The 22626-nt window shown below is 36.3% G+C and overlaps 1 protein-coding gene across 3 annotated transcripts in view; it reads left to right on the forward strand.

Moving 5' to 3' along the window:
• Positions 1-22626, forward strand: part of PDE10A (phosphodiesterase 10A) — a 353600-nt gene that overhangs the window by 266237 nt on the left and 64737 nt on the right. For all 3 annotated transcript variants that reach the window (XM_032682873.1, XM_032682871.1, XM_032682874.1), the window contains exon 3: positions 16678-16706. In XM_032682873.1, coding sequence (XP_032538764.1) covers positions 16678-16706 — 29 coding nt within the window. The remainder of the gene's footprint in view (positions 1-16677; positions 16707-22626) is intronic.

The following is a 22626-nucleotide window of genomic DNA, read 5'->3' on the forward strand; positions in this document are numbered from 1 at the left end:
TTTTTTATTTTTTCCCTCAAAAAATTCTTTGTTGCCCTTATTATTAACAGTTATCAAATTTTGAATCAATGAGGTTTGAACAGATGTGGAAACGAGACTCTTCAAAATTTCCAGTAGATGGCATAGAACAGTATTGTAGAGTCACAAAAATATAGAAAATCTCAGAAATATGTTATCTGTCATGATCCGGTCCAACATCTTTTAGTGGCTGTTTTCAGAGCTAAACATTCATGAATGGACTACTGGCCCATGATGGCAGTTTTGTGTTTCACAAATAGGTCTTTAGGATTTGAGAATGAATATATTCAGATTTTGGAATGCATACTACAACTGTATGTTTCCTCACAGGCAGTTTTCTTTAAGCATTGTCAAGTCTGGACATAAATGAGGTGCTTTTAAACACACTTGGAAGAAATTAGCCAAACCTAGGCTTTTTTTCAGGATGGTGTAGGCTATTTGATTCTTTTCTTTGCAGTGTGATGGTGGCAATGATGATTCTGTTCACAAATGTGGATTACTTGTCATCATTCTGAACTTACCATTTGTTAGTTTATATAGCTGTCCATCAGCTAATGATCTGGAGGTGCTTCTGGAGCACTTCTAGGAAAAATTCTCTCCTCTTCCCTCCCCTCCCCTCCCCTTCCTCTCCCCCTCTCTTTCCTTTTTCCCTTGTAAATCTAGTTAAAGGGAGAGAAGACATTTGCTTTAGCTTTTCTTCATTCTTAATAAGGGGACATAAAATTTTGGATAAATATATCTTAGTACTCGGGTATTATACTTTTGTTCCTTTATTTTTGTGACACGTCTTTATTTTAAGACTTATTTCAAATAACACATTTACTGGTTGTTGTGTGATGGACTGAATTGATGATCAGGATGGCATCTACATTCGATACCGTACTGATGGAAGTCTATTCAATCTAAGGCGACTGAAGGCCCACACCAAGACCTTAAACCATCTTGTCCGGGAGCTGCTTTATGCTGATGACGCTGCCCTTGTTGCCCACACAGAAGCAGCTCTGCAGCGTTTAACATCCTGCTTTGCAGATGCTGCTGAGCTCTTTGGGCTGGAAGTCAGCTTAAAGAAGACAGAGGTCCTCCATCAACCTGCACCTCAGGAAGTCTTCCATCATCCCCACATCACCATTGGCCAATCAGAGCTCAAATCAGTCCAACAGTTTAATTACCTTGGTAGCCTCATCTCCTCAGATGGTAAGATCGACGGAGAGATAGACAACAGGTTAGCTAAGGCATATAATGCTTTTGGAAAACTCCACAAGAGAGTATGGCGTAACAAACACTTAAAGAAAAGCACCAAGATCAGTGTTTACAAAGCCATAGTGTTGTCTACTCTCCTATACGGCTCCGAATCATGGGTCATCTACCGCCACCACCTGCGTCTCCTAGAACGCTTCCATCAGCGCTGCCTCTGTACAATCCTTAACATCCACTGGTCAGATTTTGTGACCAATACATCTGTACTAGAGCAAGCAGCTGTCACTAGTATTGAGGCCATGTTACTGAGAATGCAGCTGCGATGGGCAGGGCACGTCTCAAGGATGAAGGACCACCGCCTCCCTAAGATCCTGCTCTATGGTGAACTTGCCACTGGCTGCCGCATGAGAGGAGCCCCGAAGAAAAGATTCAAGGACTCCCTGAAACAACATCTCAGCCTTGGCCATATTGATCACCATAACTGGTCTACTCTGGCCTCCAATCGGGAGGCCTGGAGACACACCATCTATAACGCAGCTGTCTCCTTTGAGAACTCACGCAGGATCACTCTCGAGGAAAAAAGGCAACGCAGAAAGAACCGTATCTTGCAAAATACACCATCTAAGGAGTCTTTCTGCTGCGCCTTTTGCAATCAGATATGTCTATCACGTATTGGCCTCATAAGCCACCAGCGTGCCTGCAGCAAATGTGGATAGTGCCTTCCCAAATCTTCGTTCGCGAAGCCTAGCCATGATGATGATTTCAAATAACACAATATTTTCTCTGGAAGTTTTCTCAACTGCAGAATTTATTAGTTGAGTTTTTGAAGAGCACTCTCTTCTACAGATTGTTAAGAAATTATTGGCTTTTTCTGAGCAATTATCTCTATGTAGATCTTCTCGTCTGGCATAGAAATCAACACCTGCTTAGGTCAGCATCATCTAATTTGTATTTGTCCCTTGTTTGCCTTTTGATAACTAGGCAAAATAAAGCCTGGTGGTACTTAATTTTCTTTATCTCCCTAGGCTTGTCATTTTTTAGGTATATGTTAATATATTTCTTAGTTCTAAGATCATTGGGAGATATGCTGTTTTAGTAGGTTTTCATTCCAAGGTCTTCCATTTCTTTTTATATGTCACAGTGGTGGAATGATTTCCCTTGGTCTTAAGGTTCTCTCTCTTGTAATATGTCAAAACCCCTCAGACACGGTTGTCTGTCTTTCAGGACTCTTTCTGAAGATGGATTTTCTTAAACATACAGAAACAGAAACCTCTTTTGTACAGTAGTTAGGTGAAATTTGTCTCAGAGCTAGGCAGTCAGGGGCTTTCTGACATCATTTAATAAAAGTTTGGGGAGTTTTACCTCTTAGAAAAAAGTCTTTAATAAGGCCTACTGTCGTTACAATTTACATATCCTTGAGGCTTCATCTGTACTTTTAAAAGTTTAAGGAAAACCTTTGCCGTGGTGACAAGGACACACATTTTCATAAGGAGAATCAAGTAAAAGAAGGGCAGGCATTTCTTCATTCTTACCAGGGCCTCTTTTTTGATATTTGCATCAGATATCACCTTGGGTTTTGCAAATGTTTTTAAAACATGTCCAGGATCCAAACCTGGAGGAGGAATCGGTGGAAATTGGCTTGGTAACTCTTTTGTTTACTTGAGGAAACAGATTAGGAATCTAAAGAAGAGTATTGAATTTCAGTTCTGACCTTTCAGTAATCCTGTTATCATCTCAGTCTGACTTCTGTTTTGAAAATACCTCATATTAGTTGGAAGAGAGCTTGTATTTAACTAAATGTATTTCATCTGACACCTTTAATCTTTGCAAATTTTCCTTTTAGTGGTTGCATAAAGTGGATGTTGAGTTCCAAATACTGGTATCCATATAGACAGGAAAAATCATATAGCTCCAGTCCATTTCATCAATTCTAATAGAAAAGTCTAAATTAATGCAAAAGCAGAATATATTTTTTCATAGAAAAGATATCTGGAATTCCTTACCAGTTGAAATGCTGCAGGAAAATACATGCTGAACAATGGTGCTTTTCTTTGTGTTGCTGATACAAAGCTCTTGTTGTTTTGCTCCTAGAACCCATCTAAAGATGAAGTCCAAGTGACTTTGGCGGAAAAGATATTGTATGCAAAGAATAGTTATGTTTAAAAAATTATCAGTACCTAAGTATTTACTCCTGCTGTTCATACAGAACTCATATCCGAAGAACCCTCCTAGATTGTTTACACCTTATTGAGTCCTTGAACGAATTCAGAATCTTACAGATTTTTCACTACTGGGATTAGTGGTAAAATTACTGCTATAAAGATTAGTGTTTTGAAGATATTCTGGCAAAATACATGAAAAACTGAGCTGCTCTGTCAGTAGAGAAGCTTAGAAAACAGCTTACCTGCTTATCCCACCCATGCTTTTTGTAAACATCCTCGGCTGTGTTACCAGTAAAGATAGGAATATGAAGCCATTTTATCTGGTGGTTTCTTTCTTTCCCCTATGTACTGAAACTGGAGCCCTTTGGGGAAGCACAGGACAGATGAGAAAAGGACAAAAACAGGGGGAGTAGATACACTTGGGCTACAAAAAGGACAAGTGGGTTGTATAATCTATTGCTGATGGCAGGCTGAGAGACTCACCCTGTTCAACTAATTAGGACCCCATGCATTCAAACACATATGTAGTATTTGTTCTTTTCCATTTGCTTGATGATTTTCATTTCCATCAGATAGGATGCTACAGAGCCTGGGTTTCTTTGGGCTTAAAGAAAACATATTTTCAAGAATATAACAATTTGCAATTTAAGTAGTAAGCCCTATTTATATTAATATTAGCTGACAACTTAAACCGGCGACCTAGAGTTTCTAAAAGAATGCATGCAGTTATATGCTTGTTTTAAGTTTATGGAAAATCCTTTTTTATGTCTAATTAAAGAACACTTGCTAAATGATGTGTGGAACAAGAGATAAGTCTAGTGAATGACAGTATTTCAAACCAGAACATTTAAAGCACTTAATAAGGATTTTTTGCTTGTTTTGATAATTACTAAATGATCAAACTCTAAACAACCTCCCAATATTTTGCCAAAATGAATGCGTATTTGGGGACAGAACCCAGTCTTCACCACACGGCTGACTGCCAAGCCTTTCTGCTGGAAAGCCAGCCATTATTTTCTACTTAGTACTGCACAGTAGGGTGCATCCACCTATTTACAGTGTTGAGCCATAGCTTTTTATTTTACTGTTATCTTTTGTATTAGATATTCATGAGAATAAATTTTCTCTAACCATGTAGGTCATATTTCTCCCAATACAAAACTGAAACATAATAGATGCATTTCTTTCCTAAAGCGTCTTCAAAAAAATTGTAGTTTGTAGCAGGGATTTTTCTTGGAACTGATCACATTTTTACACTGTCATTGATATTGTAGGCACATGTTATCCAGTTTCATTGCCGTACTACAGTAGGCAGGCAAACAAAAGTAAATTAGGGGGTAGGTTTGCATTCCTTCAGTATATCTGGAGTTTTAATGGAAAAAGAAAGTATTAAAGGTAACATTGTAAATCAGTAATAATTGGAATCATGGGCTTCTTTCTGAATGAAGTTAGGGAATCTGTCATTGTGCTGTGAAAGCAAGTTTCTCTCCAGGTTTGTTTTCTTCTTGAAATTTGTCTCAGTAATTCAAAACCAGGAAACTAACAATAATTTTCAATCTTAATCCCCTCCCTCTTTAACTGTTCCTAAAATCTTCTCATCTAAGGATGCTAACTCTTTTAAATGTAGGATGGACCAAAAGAAAAGGTATACTCAGTGGTATGACTTAGCAATGTTTGTCTTGACTGTTGAAAGTGTTTCAAGATTTGAAGAGAATAGTGTGAGTTCTTACATAAACCTTTCTCTGCATGCTGTACAGCTACCTAAAACATATGAAAACTTCTTATTCATTCTAGTACTGCACTAGAGGAAACTCATAAATAAAAATGAATGTTGATGTAGATCATCATATGCTTTGAATGGAAGAACCTGTTAAATCTAAACACCTTTGCAACTGTTAGGTTTCACTAAGAGAATGTGTCTGTGTCTCCAGCCTGAAGGAAGCCATAATTGCATTTTGTTTTATTAAATATCAAATACTCAAAAAAATAATTAGCAATCATCTTAGCAAAGAGAATTTTCAATCTTCAGAATCTCAGGCTCTTTTAGTCTGCACCAACTAGTCTTAAATAACCCAGTCACTAAGAAACTGAGATGCCAATGGGTCCTGTGTGTGATATTTGTTTGGCCAGAACCTTCTTGTTCTCAGGAAATATCTCTGTGGTCGAACTAAGCCTGCACTGCCTGCCCTCAGCTTCTGTCTCTGGGTGTGTATATCCAGCCTTTCCCATGCATTGGTCATTTGCCTATGTAATCGTAGATTATATCTGCAATTCACTGAATTGCTGCAGCTGTAGACTGCCCCAAGACAGTGGGGAGAGTGCAGAGGTGGCAGTTTTGGCTTAAATTGGTTTCTGCTGGTGTGGACCTGCACCTTGCTATTCTTTTCTATGTAGGTTCACCTCTTCAGGAAGAGTTTCAAATATTCTAATCTGAGATTGTATAAACAGTAGCTAATTAAGTCATAGACACACATTTATAAAATGCTGTAAAAGGTTTGTGTAATAGAGTCATAGAACAGTTTGGGTTGGAGTGGACCTTAAAGATCACCTGGTTCCAACCCCCTACCATGGACAGGGACATCTTCCACTAGACCAGGTTGCTCAGAGCTCTATCCGACATGACCTTGAACACTTCCAGGAATGTGACATCTACAGCTTCCCTGGGTAACCTGTTCCAGCACCTCACCACCTCCTCAGTAAAGAATTTCTTCCTAATATCTAATCTAAATCTATTCTCTTTCAGTTTGAAGCCATTCCTCCCTTGTCTTGTCATTACATACTCTTGTAAATAGCCTCTCTCCGTCTTTCTTGCAGGCTTCCTTTGGGTACTGGAAGGCTCCCCCCAAAGCCTTCTGTTTTACAGGCTGAAAAATCATGATTCTCTTAACCTTTTCTCATATGAAATGTGATACATCCCTCTAATCAACCTGGTGGCTCTCCTCTGGACTCACTCCAACAGGTCGATGTCCTCCTGTACTAATGGATCCATCTAAAGAAAAAGTGCCACACAAGTCTTTAAATTCTGGGAAAAATACATGCTTTGAAATAGTACACATCCTTCTTTGAATCAATTTCCATGTAGGTATCAAAGTGAGGACTTTCCAAGAATGACTCTTAGGCTGGATAAAGTATGCTTAGAGAGGACAGGGTGCTTAAAGGAGTTAAATGTTGTCACAGATTGTACTGATGAAAGTTACAGAGAGAAGTGGTGTACATTTGAATAAATCAGCACATATGGGAACTGATAGATATTACTTTGGAGTGAACACTGGAATTTCAGTGTGTTAGCTATCTCTTTTTATAGTGAATCCATTTTGGCACATTTTTAAGGTGACAGGAATTTACATCTTTTTGAAGTAAATTAGAATACGAAGAGACACCACTTTACCAGGTTGAGAAAGACAATAGAAAGAGGAAGGCAACCAATTACAAATCAGTGATTTCAAAGTGAATTCAGTGTAGGCTCATAATTCAAGATGGTGAAGAGAAGAGCAAATAAAGCATCTCAGGTATCAGATAAGCAAGCCAGTCTGGCACAGCATTTAAAAGCACTGACGTGTGCTAGATGCATTTGGCTGACCTTTTGTTTATTTTCTGAGAACATCACCTCAGAGAATAAAACTTACATTCCTGTGTGGATTATTTCTAGAGCAATTTAATTGTTACTTATTGTACATCATAGTATGAATTTTATACACATTTATACATTTAAAGAAAAGTAATTGTTACAGGTATTTTCCCTCTCAGCTGTCTTAGAGACTGTTGAACTTGAAACCCTTTTTATAGAATTCAGGCTCAGAATGCATGGAGTAACTTGGAAGTGACCCTGGAAAATAAATGACTGTTTTATAGAGTTTTTTATACATTTATGTTGTTTTGTTTCATTTAACATTATTGTTTTTATATACTAACTCATAAATGTGATTTTATAACCCTTATTTGTACTTTTATGCTATTTTGAATCCGGCAGATTTATTTGCAATATTACTGGGGTTTTTTTGTATAGTTAGTGTTGTCTAATGAACTTATAAATACTTCATTCTACTAGAATTTTAATAATGCCATCTGTTCACTTGATGGAAAATGGCAAAGCGTATTGAAGCAACTACCTTTTTATTCTTGACAGCTGTATTTTTAAAGCTTAAGATTTAAGTTTCCAGGGTTTTTTCATTAACAGTGACAATGAACAATATTGCAAACAAAAGGAATTTTTTTTTTTGCAAATCTTACTTTGTGATTTGCATGTATGATTTTCTTTATATGCAGTTTGTTTTTTTGATCTGTAATAAACACTATTGTTTTTTTATTTTTACTGGAACTTTTTTTCTACCATGGCAGAAAGTAAAGTAATCCTAGAGAGGTAAAGTACATCAGTAGAGTACATCACCATTAGTAGCATCTGATGTCTTTGTCCAAGCTGCTTACTCATCCTAGCATCTCTGTCCCTCTCTCTCTGTATGTCCTCCTTTTAAAACTCTGTTTTGAAGCTCTTTTCTTTGACTCTTCTTTCCACTTTCAGTCTTGCTTTATTTAATTGTGTTAACATCTGTCTTTTGAACCACGAGCTTATTATGTAGTTATGAGGCTGTTCTCTTTGTCGTACTGTTTTGCGGTTTAATCTCACTCCTGCAATTAGTTGCCGAAACAAGTGGCCTGATGTCTAGAAATGGTCAGATGCCCTAGTAGCTCCTGAATGAATTAGTCCTGCATGTAAAAATCAGATGGCCTTATATGTATGCCTGAGTAGATGTGAGACCCAAATGGATTAACTAACACAGCTCCAGTGTTCCTTAACTAGGTAGATGCAGAATGTAAAGAAGTGTCTAAGGAGTAGTTGTGTCACAGGGAGGTTTTTCCAAATTTCCTTTCCAGGTAGTTATATGACACTTGCTTATGTAAGAAATTTGTGTTGGTGTTGACAGAACTCTGTGGCAGGCCTGATGAAGGAAGTTGGGAAGAATGATGCTGCAATTGACAAATTATAAGATTCCTCCATTGTGACTGTTTCAAAACTATTCTGAAGGCATGATGAGAAAGGACTTAGATTATGAATTACCCTTTTTATATTAGCAGGAATAGATTTCTCGCTTGGTTGCCTGCTCTCAGTATGTGATCATTAGTAGTTCTCTTAGATTGACAATTTGGGAGATAGACACAGCTCCTTATCCCAGCAGGTGGCAACTTCAACCGTGCTGAAGAGGTACAGTTGGCTCTGGTTCCCTTTATTCCACCAACAGAAGTGGTGCTTCCACTTTCTCTTACTGCTGTGTTAGATGTAGTTTATTAGCTTCCCAGCTGATTTCTTTATACATTTTCTGAGTTCTTATTAGTATTTCAATTAATTTACCATCTGCATAGGATTTTGTTAGTTAAATTAAAAAAAAAGGACATGGAAGTAATTTTGTCTTGCATGAACACATCCAGTTCTTCATTTACTCTAAACTTGTACATCTGAATGTGTGTTTTACTTTTGGACATTTCTACATTTTTTTTTCATTTTCCCTTGATATCTATCTGTCAGGTGGACTGTTAGCATAGAATACTTTCTGAAATTGCCAGTGTAATCTTTTCTCTGTATGGCTGTGTCTGAGGCACATTTGCGTTGAAACCTCTAAAGATGAGATGATTTCTGTCACCAAGTCTTTCTCAAGTTCCCAATTAAGATGCTGTGATTCACCTCCCTTGCTTATGGTTGAGTGTTTCAAGCAGCTAGATTCTTATGATGGGATGACTACCTGTGTCTGATAGTACAGCCAGTCCTCTGTTTGAAGCCTGTGTCAAAATTTCTGTACTAAAAGTTGGTATGCAGTAGATTCATTGGCATAGTGGAGCATGAGAATGTGCTGGTAGGTATACTCAAAAATGCGAAAATCATCAGTCCACTGAGGACTGGGTCCTGCCTTTCAATTTTTGTAGCATCTCTTGGGGAACCACTCTGTATAAAAGGACTGAATAATCTTGGTGCTGATATGTCAAGCTATTTAATGACAATAATTCCTGATGCATGTGGACTGTTAGGTGGCATGACTTTGTAATGTGTTCTGGTGCTGAAGTGTCTGATGTTGGCTGTCACAATATTCTACAAGGTTTACACAAGACCAATCAGAGGTATATAAACAGAACTTCATTGGGAACATTCTTGTTTTCAGCCAAGGACAACTTGTATTTGTCACACTTTTATCTAGTTTTTTTAGTAAGCTCACTCTTAAATAACCTTCATCAATTATTTCACATACTGCAGAGCCTTAATATCATGTTATAGGATCACAGGTTGCTGGGTCCCCACAACTTAGTGAATTACCATTCTCAGTTCAGCAGTGGTAAATCAACATGCCTACTCATTGTTGGGGTATTTAACTTCCTTTCATTTCTAGGAATCGGGTACCAGACTTGTTTGGAGATTTTTTTTAAATCATAGTGCATGTATCCCTGCCTGAAAACTTTTCTAAGTCTGACCTAGTATTTTTAATACTGCACCTGCTATTAGGGAGAGTTAAAATTTGGCACTTGTTGAAATGTCAGTATAAGAATACTGAACTCCACAACATCTTGGATTTTTTTGTTGTTGTTGTACAACAGCCCAAAAGATTTTTTATTACTTTTTTCCTGTATAATTCCTGTGGATTATAATTACCTGTCATTATAAAATCATTTTAGACTAAAACTGAGTAGTTCAGAAATTCAGAAGGTGCTGTTATTATCTTTCATACAGAACTGTCTATAATTTTGTAGTTACATATTCTGTTCCTTTCCACTCACGGAAGTTATAATTTTATTTTTTTTGACAGTCTTCCCATTGCAAGCAAAATGTTTTGCTCACAGTTCTACTACTCATAAGTAGTAAATAGTTCAATTTTTTCTTAATTTCAATCTGTTCATCATGTTAGTGTAACATGTCATTTTTCAAAGACTGCAAAATCCTGAATTATCTGCACATCATTATTCTGTAACATTCAACACAGTCACTGAGAGCTTGATTATGATTACTAAAAAATCAGCTGAAATATCCTGAAAGCAAAAAGGCTTAATTTGTAAATTTTATTCTGTCACTTTTTCTTCTTCATCCTGATTGTTTTTGGCATTTTCTCAGTTTCTGTTTTCAGTCTTCTGAATAAAGTAAATAAAATACGTCTCTAATACAAATGTATGCATATTGTAGTGACAATACAGTTTCTTCAGAGGGATTGAAATGATTCCCCTGACGTAAATATGTTTCACACTGGATCACTGCACCCTCCCATGTGGTAACCTATCATCTCAAGCTCTAATGATCCCTTACCCTTGTTGACGTTAGCAAACTTTTCCTCTGGGGTGTTTTCTTTTGTTTCTTTTGTCAGCTGGTCTAAAGAGAAGAAAAGTGCTCAGTACTGATTTTTCTGCAAGATTTTGAGGATTTTACTGCTAAGTGCAGTAACATGACATTTGTTTTCAATGTAGTCAGAGGTGCAGAAAGAAGAAAATCAGGTGGACTGTAAAGCTTCTTGTCCTAATTTCGATTCTCTGTAGCAGATAAACACTGAAATCTGAAAATTTTTAACAACCTCTAAAGAGTCTTATAGCTGACAATTTTATTACATGGACATGTTTTTCTTTAAAAAAAAAAACCTTTCCATGTTTCTATACAAAAAGAGGTGAGAATATAGTAATCAAAAAGATAGGGATGAGAACAAAATAGAAATAATTAAAAGCAAAAAGTTTACTAAAAACATTGGTATCCGATGCTCTATTTCTACAGGGTAAGTGAAAGATTACATTTTTCCCAACATGTGTAAGATTATTATTTCTTGCTGTCACTGAGCCATATGCAGTATTTCCTACCCCAGAAGCTGACAACCTGCTGAAAGTTCTTGGCCTGTTTGGGCCTAAAAACCTTTGAAGCCTTGCTCTGTGCCTGGGGTGGGAACTTCATGTCACTGAGCTCTGTGATCCCATCCCTTGCCTCACTGTGCTTACAGTAGAATGTGGGCTGTATATGGATGTTGGGGAAGGAGGAGGAAGCGCCTTTCCTTAAAGTTCTTCAGGCAGTTTATCAATTGTGAAGAGATATTCTTGGACTAGGAATAAACAAGCCAAACCCAAGAGGCCCAGCAGGGTCTAGAAAGTATGCATGTCTTTTAAAACATACAAATGTCTTGCAGTGGACAAGATCCAAAGGGTCTTCCCAGATTATTGGAGCTTTGTAGGGCCTACTTCAAGTCGTGTTATGTTCTAATCATCTCCTTCAGCCCTGAATCACTGTACATAACAGAAATACCATGACATTTAATAATTAAAAGCATTTCTGGTTTCCAGTGTGTGCTGTAGCAGTTCTATTGATTTTAATGGAGTTGCTTATGGTATATGTCTGAGTAGTATTTGAGCCAACAGAGATGTAATTTTTCTCTTCTGAGTGAAAACACCTGCTGAATACAATAAAACTTCAAATTTTGTGCAGTATATTTGAAAAACATTCAAAAGTAAAGGAACAGCTCCATTCAAAAGTGAGAGGACAGATACTCCAAAACTAATGCTGTTTCTTAGATACATCGATTGCAGTAAACATTAAGGATGCCTCATACTTGGCAACCAGCAGGATTCTAGAACAGAAAAAAAATAAGGAGAAAATCAAGTTCGGTTTTAAAAAGAGTAATACTGAAATCGTGTTACTACTGGATGAGAGACTTCCTTCACCAAACGTGTTTGCAAGACCCGTAATTAATTTTAAAGAAAGCTACCTATAACAGTTAATGCACTGAATGCCAAACAGAAATGCATATCAGAAAAGTGGTAGATGTAGGCAAAAAGATAGAGCTGTAAACTGGTCAGTATGAAAAAATGCTAAATTGTTATACATGCTCTTCAAACCCATTGCCTTGTGGCTGCATTCTGGCAATAAACAATGGTGATTGCACCTCGTTGACTGATAAGATAGATGAGCTAATATGTTTAACGCTCTCATCACTCAGCAGTGGTGTTGAATAGGATATGAAGTAATAGGGGAATTACCATATAAAACACAATCATAGTCTTTCTTGGTATTTAAGCACACAGAGCAAAGAATAGCCAAGACCAGGGAGAAAGTGCAGTACTGTTTTCCCAAAAGACTTCCTATGATAAAGCTAATTGGGCATTCAAATTGTTGCTTCCTTGGTAAATGCATCAAAATATCATGTCTGAGATGTTAAAACTTACTTTACATTAAAGTTGTCTTTGTGACTACTCTGGCTTAGCATCTTGCAATTGTCAAAAGTTCATTTGCTTTTGTTTTGTTTTTGTTTTTTTAAAATGCATGCATAGAAATGAAAGTATGCAATGAGTTTTTTTTAATGTGCAAAATACAATCTGGGCTTTTTTTTATATTAAATGAACAATTGTGCAATTTAACACCCCTTCACACACACCCCAATAAAAAGAACCTCAAACCAAATTAAACCTGGCCCCATTTATACTGTGCGAAATAACAAACTTCTGTGAATTTTTTTTCTGTCTGTTCCATTTCTTCTTTTCTGCTTCTTCCTATCTTGACTTAGTTTAGTATGAAAGCTTTCCCAGATGGATACTGTCTTTAATTACCATACTGATTATTATGAATATCTGTAGTGTACTATGCAATTGTTAATTAGAATTGTGTAAGTAGTAAAGTAGAACTGTATAGATAGTAAAGCTGAGGTATTAAAGGATGTTAAATTGTAATTTTGTTCTTAAACCACAACTCTTATCATGGAACTCCCCTCATTCTTCATTGCCTCTTCCTGATGCTTTGATCTCTGAAGAGAGCTTTTAAATAGTAATGTTTGCAAAGTTGTCAAGATACAGGTGTAACTTTATTCTTGTGGTCTGAGATAGTTACCTGGTTTTGAAAGTTTAGAAAGTGAACCATTTCTTGCACATTTAGTGGATGGAACCATCTCACTGTGGGATGGAATAACATCATTGCTGGTGCAGTAGTTTTGGTATGCAGACTTAGTGTATGGAGATCACAGAACATGCCAAGTTGAAATGTAGTCCTCTTCCCTGCAGTTTCCCGTTTTTCCGGTTGCGGTATCAGTGTGTGTTTATACTCAAATTACCAAGACATTAACACAATGGGGTTTATAGCAGGGTGTTCTGCTAGATTACTGATGCATGCCTAGTGCTTCTGGAAGACGCCTCTTGCTCAAGTTATGTGCTCCCTTGAGTTACCACCATCACTCTGCTGTTGGCTACCTACCTCTGTGTGCAGCAAGCCACATTGAGAATCATTGTGTTAAAAACACAGCTTGCAACAGCTGTATTTTTAACTTGACTGAACCATATAGCCAAGCTAATGTATGTGTGTAGAGTGATTTCTTTCCAAGAATTCATCGCTTTATTTTTGAAACTATTAAGAACAATGTCAGTACATTTAGAGGGCCAGAACTAAATAATATATGTTTCTTCTAGTAGTCTGTGTTAGTAATGATGTCAGGTATCCCCAAAAATTAGCGTGTGAATGGCAATATACCACCAACAAACATGGTTGAGAGGGTGACACTTATTCATGTATCATGGTTGATTGTATTTGATGTCTAAAGAAAAAGTGAACTCCAACTGAAAATTTCTAGTGGCTGGAGCATTTGTACGGTTTCATTCACAAACACTTGCTTTCTCCCAGGTATTTTTTCCCATCCCTGTAGACACTAATATGACACTTTCTCTTATCTGACTGTTTTCCCATGCAACATGCCATCATAAATGGGGACCTTTATATTCAAGCACATAATTTTTCTGTGAGATTTGGTATATAGTAAGCTGCTATTTATCAATGTACTTAATGTCTATGAATTTATTTTAATGGCTAATCTGTTTCTTTAAAAGCTTCATATTTTACAGGGATGGAACTTGATTTACAATCAAGAGACTGTACCTTTTAAACAAACTGAATTCATGGCTTTTAAATAAGCAGGAGTATGCAAACCGAGGGTATTTTTCATAAATCCCCTGTTGCTTTCATATATTAGCTAATCCTATACCTTGGCTATAATTTGTGGGAAAAGCTGCTATTCCAAGGATTTTCCCTCTATTTAGCACACAGAAAGTAAGTCGTAAGGGAAGTATCGAACTCTGTGCCATGGGTGATAGCACTGAGGTGTGCATGCATCCAATCACTTGGTGTGTACCTTGACCTTAAAGACTGAACCTCAAGGAAGGCAATTTGATTCACTCCAGGTTCATGGAATCATGTTTCTTCCTTTGCTCTTGGGGAAAAAAAAAGGTGTACTGTTTAGGCCTTTGGTTTCTTCTAATACGGAAAATTACTTTCTAGATCATTGTGTAGCAATATAACTTGTATCTAGATGGATTAACACAATATGTGATACTTTTTCCCCCTTCTCCCCCTCAACTTTTGCTTTCCTTCTTCCCCTAAAAAATCTTCCATTTTTCCCACCAGTTCATTTTCTCTGAATTGCAAACCTCATCTGTGGAGTTCTAATACCAAACTTCATAAACACTGTGTTTATCTTTCTTCTGAAAAAATGGCACTGAAATTTTTTTTATGGTAGCTCAAATAGAGGTTATGTAGACTTTTATACTGTGTATGTAGTAAGTCTTAGATTTAGTGCATTTAATCTGTCCTCTGTCTATCATTAGAAATTGTAGTGGCAGTTGTGTCTTGCTATGGTGTGACAGTCATAGAATTGTGATGGTCGTCATTTATATTAGATATATTACAATAAATTCATTTTGTTCCAGTAGAGGGAGATTGCTAGAAATGCTGGTGACTCAGGTTTAATAACAAGCCAAACATAATCTAATACCCCTCTTACCCTGGAAAAATGTGAGGAGGAAAACCCCATCCTTTAAACAGAAAAGTATCACCACTGATTCAAGAAATGTTTGGTGCAGTGGTTACTGAAAACTGAGAGTATACTCCAGGGAGAGTGTCATTTCATCACTCTATTTTCTATTGTTCACATTTTCTGTCCCTCAGTGTCAGCAATCAGGTAGTGGGGAGATGGATTTTGAGTCTAACTTTGGCTATTCTTGTAATTGATATGTAGATTTGGTTCTTTCAGGAAGATAACATCACTGAATGTGGCAGAGTATGTGCTGCACCTTGCACTGCAAGCAACAGAACTACCTTAAATAGCTCAATTAAGTTTACATCTCTATTTTGTGTGTGTAAATTACTGGTAGATCATTTGGCTGGTGTTAAGAGGAGACTAATATTTGCTCATGGGTTTGAAATACATTGCTTTTCTTGGCATCACTCAATTTTGAGGAGAAATCTGTATTACTATAGAGAGTTCTTTCATCAGAAATTGTATACTAAATGTGTTTTCTAGAAAATGTTACTTTCTACTTCTGTTGTTTAAAAGTTCATCTTAAATGGCAAGATATGAAGAACCTTTGGCAAATGTAGACATATGATATTTCTCTGTGAGATTAAATCTATTTGCTGACTTAATTTTGATTCCAAAGCATTGTAATTTGATTCCTAGGATCAAATAAAAGGTTACAAATAGTTCTCTTCATGTTTTCAGGAACAACTAACCAGCTGGAGGTTTGTAAAGGTGTGTTTAAGCTACTTCTGGTGTGTTTAAACTGAAAGTTGGAAACTCCTCCTGTGGCAGATGCATTCTTGCTGTATAGCTGCTTTCCCTTTATTTTCAGAAAGACTACTCAATGTTTGAGCTAGTGTTCTGCTATTGTATCTGTGTTTATTTAACTTACAAAAATGTGCGAGAGTCTGAAAGAATAAAACATTATAGTGTATATATATATATAAATATAAAATCTTGAAATCTCTTTTCTTTTAATGTGTTATGCCAGATCACATCAGTGCAGTTCTTCTGTTCTTATGGCTACAAGACTTTTTTTCCACATCCAAAGAAGTCAGCAGGAATAGCATCTTTGATCTTCAGAGCAGGAGGTCTAAGTCTGCTCACTAGCTTCTTTGTATACCTAGGATGTTGGTGGTGTATATTTGGTAGCAAAGGCTTTTACTTCTCAGACTATGCAGTATTAACAGTTACTTTAATGAATTGGGATATAAATGTAGGATTTAGCTGGCCCGTGCCAATTTGCCTCTGACTTCTGAAATGTATGACATTTTGTATTTTTACTAGGTCAAGATAGAATTCATAAATACTTTATCCTAATTTTAATGAATTTTTAACTCAAGAATTTTTTAAAAGAGTGTAAATGCAAGCTAGTCTCAGGATATTTCAGTCACTTTATTGAACCATGTTAGAAAAGCTTTGTAAAAAGATGCAAAAATTGTTTGAAATTTGTTATCTTGTTCTTCATTCAGTCTAAAAACTTCCCAGAGTGTCTAATTGTTTGGTTTGTTTTCTTTTAGATGAATCAACTCCTAAAGAAGTCAGCAGGGTAAGTGCTACTCTCTATCCCCTCTAAAAAGAAGTGTAGTCTCTGAGGCCCTCAGTTCACTTGAGATGATTTTTACATAGACTCTGATCAAACATAAGAGGAAATAAGGGAAGGAATATGCCCTATCTTCCCTTTTGAGATGTGGTGTGGTAGAAATGAGCTAAATTCTCTAATTTGAAATATTTTGCAGTGTTCTGTATGAAATGTAATGTAAAATCCTAAAAAAACATATTCAGTAATAAGTTCCCTACCCTAGCCTTATATCTGATTGACACTGTGTCCTGCAGAATATCTGTCCATGACTGATGACTAATTGCAGGGATCTGTTAGAAACAAGTGTCTTTGTTGGGAATGAGAAAGGGTCAGTACAGGACAATCTGTTACCCTCAGATGGGTCCAGCCACCCTGAAGCACCCCATGAGGTGGGGGAGCCACTTACAACTTTCTAAAGTGGAATCATAGTCCTGCTTTTTTCCACTTCTTGAATAAGTTGCATAAATTATTTCATGTTCCCAGGAGAAACACGGTAGTGTCAGACACATATTAAAAATAAGGCTGATTGAAAGACTGCAAAAGCTGGCTGAGTGGTCTTGCACTCAATAGAAGTCCTTTGAAGAATGTTAGAGTATAGAAGGAGTGGAGAACTCAGGCTAGTAGTGGAAACTCAGTTTGGTAATCCTGTAAGCAGAGGGCTGGCATAACGGGAAACTGAAGTTCACCTCATATGTGACTATGAAAAGATATTAAATGTTATCTAAATTGAGTTTATTCATGCAGAAGTACTCCATATGCATGATGTGCCATGGATTTATAAGGGTGTTGGGCATGTAGGTGAAAATTATGTTTTAGTAATTTATTAACTTGTAACATGATTTTTGTCCCTTAGTATTCAACTGCTGTGACAGTTAAGTGAATACCTACCAGTGTAACCTAGGATTATTGTTATTAGTATATCTATACGTAATATTTTGATTTCAAAATGATGAAAGATCTGCCTAAAAATCTCAGAAGCTCTAGTTATGTATGTGGAAGAAAGTTCCTTTTCATTTTCATTAATTTGGTAAATATATTAACATTTAGCTAAAACTGTAAAATAATTATGAAACATATCTTGGTTACCACATTTGAGCGATTTAAGGCAAAGAAAGGAAGTTCTGGAACCCTGAACCCCCCCAAGTCTGCACTGCCAGTCACCCCCTCTGTCTTTTGGACCCTCTGCTGGCAGCCATCTCAGCCCCTCAAAGTCATGTATAGTGGCTCTGAGTTTTCCAAAAGATAGATGGGCTGTCGCTTGAAGCCATGGAATCAGTAGTGTGCAGATGATACTTTAGATGTTCTAAAATAAACACTTTGTCCCTTGTTTTTTAGCCATCAGTCGTTGTGCACTTGGTGTGCATACTCTCTTGCGCTACTATTTGGTTTTTTTTCTTTTAAAGTACTTGAAGGCACTCAATAATGTACCATACTACAAATTAACAGTTTTGTTAATTTGTAGTATTTTTTAATAATACCATATATAATAATGTAGACCATTGTATTACATCCTCTTGCTTCGGCAGCAACTTAAACAGATACCAGTTTAATTAAAATATAAACATAAGTTGGAATTTAAATTAGGAAAGGTTCTGTACATGAGTAATGTTTTTCAGACAAAAAGACATGTTCATGCTGACTGAAGAATTATGAGTTTTACAGTCATTAAGTGTTACATTTTTAATTCCCGAAAAAGTCTACAAGAAGTAGCTTGTATCATAGGGAAGAAAAAATTAAGGTTAGTGAAAGGGAATTTAGTGCTGAATTCAATCACTATTGATTCAGAATATTATGTTAGCTAGAAAACAAGGTAGAAATATACTGAGAAAAATCTTTAATTACTGGAAGGAAATTTCAGTATTTTCAAGGGGTTTATGTTGCAGTTTTACACTGAAAATTTAAAAAGTTTTGAAATCCCATTGTTTAGGAGCTACATTTTTAATATTTTGTCATTTTTAGCATCTTAGTAGAAAAATTAACATAAAGCAGCAATCTTGGCTATCAGCAGTACACTGCAAGTTTTCAAAATGAGGAGAGAGGAGAAAATAGAAGAAAACAGGAGAAAATGTCCACATATTTTAAACCTTGAGTTTTTTAGAGTAGAAAAGAAGCTTCTCAAAATTTATTATTTTTGATTCTGGTCTACTAATGGCAATTTCCTCAATGTTTCTGTGTTCAGAAGTTACATGTAAAGCTTTCATAGTTTGACTTGACATTGCATCTGATGATTGGTGGTGGGGGGAAATTCCCTGATGACTATAAACTGCTTTTGGCATAAGAACAACTCTGGTTACAAAATACCTCATGAGCATCTGTGACCAAACAGTGAACCTGTGAACTTTTTTCTGCATACTAAATTACAGTGTTTATGAAATATATGTAACTGGGGACAGAATCTCCTTTTCACATGATGTAGTATTGGGAACATCCTTGGAAATGCTGAGTTTCTTTTGCTTACTTGTTGTGCAGATGTGTGTTGGCTGATCCTATCCATCCTAGCTACATAAGTGGTTTTCTGGGCAGAGGGATTTCAGAAACAAAACCAACTATTGAACTGTGTTGATGAAGAAAATTTAAACTAAATTTTATACTGTGTTTTTTTGCTGTTTTGTCTGCAAAAGAAATGAAAAATGAGGAGCGTGAGTTTGAGCACTAAGTGCATATTTATCCATGTACATCTAGACTAAAGATGTAGTTCTTTGACAGCATTAGTGAAAACAGTGTGCATTGGAGACATGCTATTCTTTTCAGTTGGCAAAAATAACCCCATTCTTTCATGAACTATAGCCAGGATTTTGTTCTACGTGCTGCTAAGTTTCCCGTGATCACTGTGTGCTCTTTTGTACCTCAGATTCTGAAGTTTAAATGAAAATACTCAGTGTTCCTGATATGATCACAGCAAAATTAGCTGTTCATTTTGCTCAATAACTTTCCATTCCATGTTTGTGTGAACGATACTTCCAGTGAAGCTGCGTTTTGGCAAGTACCTTTACTTTGAAAACTCCGGTGATGCCAACAACAATTCGCTTTGCAGAAGTTTACCATATAAACACCAGAAAATTGTTACCTAGGAAGTGACTAGCTCACTTACAGTACTTTATTCTTGGAAATAGGAATGATACTTTAGTCCTCTTCTTTCCCCTTTTTGGACTTGAAGCTTTTGGCAGCTGCCTTGGCACCAGCCAGCACCCAGCACAGTATGTCACTGATAGTTACAGAATTAGCAAGTGTGTTTTCAGTAAATAGTTGCAGTAATTGCATGTATCTTCACTGTGAAACTGATGATAAAAGTTTGGGTTCTTTATGACATGTTGGCAAAGCAAACTCATTCCTTGTAGCATTTTCTTATTAAAGATTGGATTTAAATGTCTTCGCAGAGTATCAGAACTGAGGACTGTGACAAATTAATCAAAAAGTTAGGGGAACTAGAAAAAAATATATATCATTATATGTATATTTAGTCTTTAGAAGTGTTGCAAATGGCATTGTCACGAGAAGAAGATGCTTGTATAAGCAGATTTCTTTAAAAAGAAAATCTTGTGTATACTGTGGTAGTGATAAGCAACAGCGGTAGGAAAATGAGGAAGTTTATTTTTAATTTTGTACATGGTGTCTTTAGAGTGCTTGCAAGTCAAGTATTAGGAGGAATGTAGTTTTATAAAAAGCTTTTTAAAAACAGGAGCAGTATTCAGCCTTGTCAAGTTAAAATGAAACTCATTATGCTGTTTTGTTATATAATCTGGAGAGATGATATAATTGAGATATTAATGTTTTATGAGCCCTACAGTTAATAACAGATTATATGGTTACTTCTATGTAATCATAAGGTTCTTGGCTCACAAGTGAAGCTTTTGCTTTTTATTATGTATTTTTCCTATTACTAGTGAAGCAATTTATTTCAGTGTTACCATTTGGTAACAGGCAAGGATCTGATGGAAAGATTAGAATTGGATGCCAGTAAATGGGGGTTATGTGGCAAGAAGCTTCTTCTAGGAAAGATATTCATTGTCTCTCTGAGGCTTGAAAATCAGCTGCATAAAAAGGCTGGCAAATGTGTGCTTTCAGAATTATTCAGTCCTTTCTGTTCAGAATGAGAGAGCTGGTTTACATCTTTTGTCTTAATAGGGCCTGTCCTGCCAAATGTCATGTCATATTTTCCCTTTGCTTTTGTCGTGAAGGTGTTTGATGAGCAAACAAACAATTCATAAATACCTCTGTATGGTGTGGCAATGCTAAACTTTATTTACCGTGCAAGTCCTAACCCATGTCCTCTCCAGTCAAAACAAGAAGAATAGACGTCAGATAAATGCACGTAGAAGCAGTTTTCTCTGAGGCTATGAACAAGCATTAAAATTAATCACCTCAACTAAGTCTGCTCTTTATAGTCTCTTGCTTTCCAGTGTCGAAGTTTAAAGAAAACTGGTTACTGCAGCCTCTTCTGATTTTTTGGAGCAAAGAGGTTTTTCTGAGTTTCCTCTTCATGCTCATTGCTCCTCTGAAAGCCAGCTCTGCACTGTGAGCTTGCTTACCACACTCTTTCTACTTTTATTTTTCAGTCAGAGGATTTGGCATCTTTTGGCTCAGCATTTTCACCTTGAAGCAAGCAAGCAGTTTTATTAGCCTTTTCTGGGGTTGTTTTTTCTTGTATTTTTTAATTATTTTTTTAATGAAGTCAATATCCATATTTTTAGTTCTTCAAATGTGCAGTATAGATGGGTTTTCACTTTTCATAGGATGTAGTTGTCTCTTAGTTATCTGTGCCCAAAAATAACAAACACCAGTTTCGGTGCAAGATGTGAACTAGCTATCAGTGCAGATAAACAACGCAAAATATTGCAGCTAGTGAAAGTACCAGGCCTACAAATGGTAGGAGTACAAAAGGTAGCAGTACACGTAAACATAAATAGCAAATATTTAGACAACCTAACTTACTACACATAAAAATGACCTGAATAAATTATATTCTTGTTTAATTAAATAGATTGGCTTTTTTTTTCTGCAACCATTCCTTTCTTTATACTGACTGGTCTTCAGAAATGCAATAACATCACTATAGCTAAAATACAATAATTTCTTGCATTTAAAGTAAGTGACTATTATGATACTTCTAGGTCTGACCTTCTTTGTTTCTACACTAGATGTCTGAATACTCATTGCAGTAAAGTGCAATGACACATGAAATGAATATTTTAGGTAGTTTTAAACTAAATGTTCTTACAAGCCTGCCTTTGCCTGCAAGGGGCTGGATTTAGTCACCAATATGTTCCTCTCTAGTTATGCACTCCTTTGTGGGGAAGAAAAAAAAGAGAAGAAAAATTTAAGAATATTTTTCAGTTTAAATAAACCTGCTTATTATGTGGGCAAATAAAGTAATAGTGCCAAAATTCTTAAAGAACATATAGTATTTTGTTAGAAAAGATACAGTAATTGAGTATGGTTTGAATATTGGTTATCATTCCAGAATATAAGTCAAGGAGGTACCTGGAAAATTATATAGAGCAAGTCTCTTGAATCAAGTGGTAAGTGTGGGCCTGGGATTTTTCATAACACTACATGAGGGAAGAGAACGCTGATCTATTTCAACAAAAGGCATCAAACATTTTAGTTTGTTTATTTATTTTCGTGACCACAATGCTTATTTTTAAGATGTACAGAAAAATTGCTGATGGGAATTCTTTTTATATAATGCAAATATCAATGGCATTGAGAACTTAAGTATGTAACATCAGTCTTTCTATACTTCTGCTCAAATTTGAGAATACCTGACATGAAATAGTTCAGACTGACATCTCAAATCAAATGTTAAGTAAATATTCAGACCATTAAGACTGTAAACCAGTGCTCCTCTTTTTTTATTTGAAGGGTTTTTTTAGTTCATCTTTAAATG

The sequence above is a fragment of the Chiroxiphia lanceolata genome, chromosome 3 (genome assembly GCF_009829145.1).
Source record: "Chiroxiphia lanceolata isolate bChiLan1 chromosome 3, bChiLan1.pri, whole genome shotgun sequence".
Taxonomy (NCBI): Eukaryota; Metazoa; Chordata; class Aves; order Passeriformes; family Pipridae; genus Chiroxiphia; species Chiroxiphia lanceolata.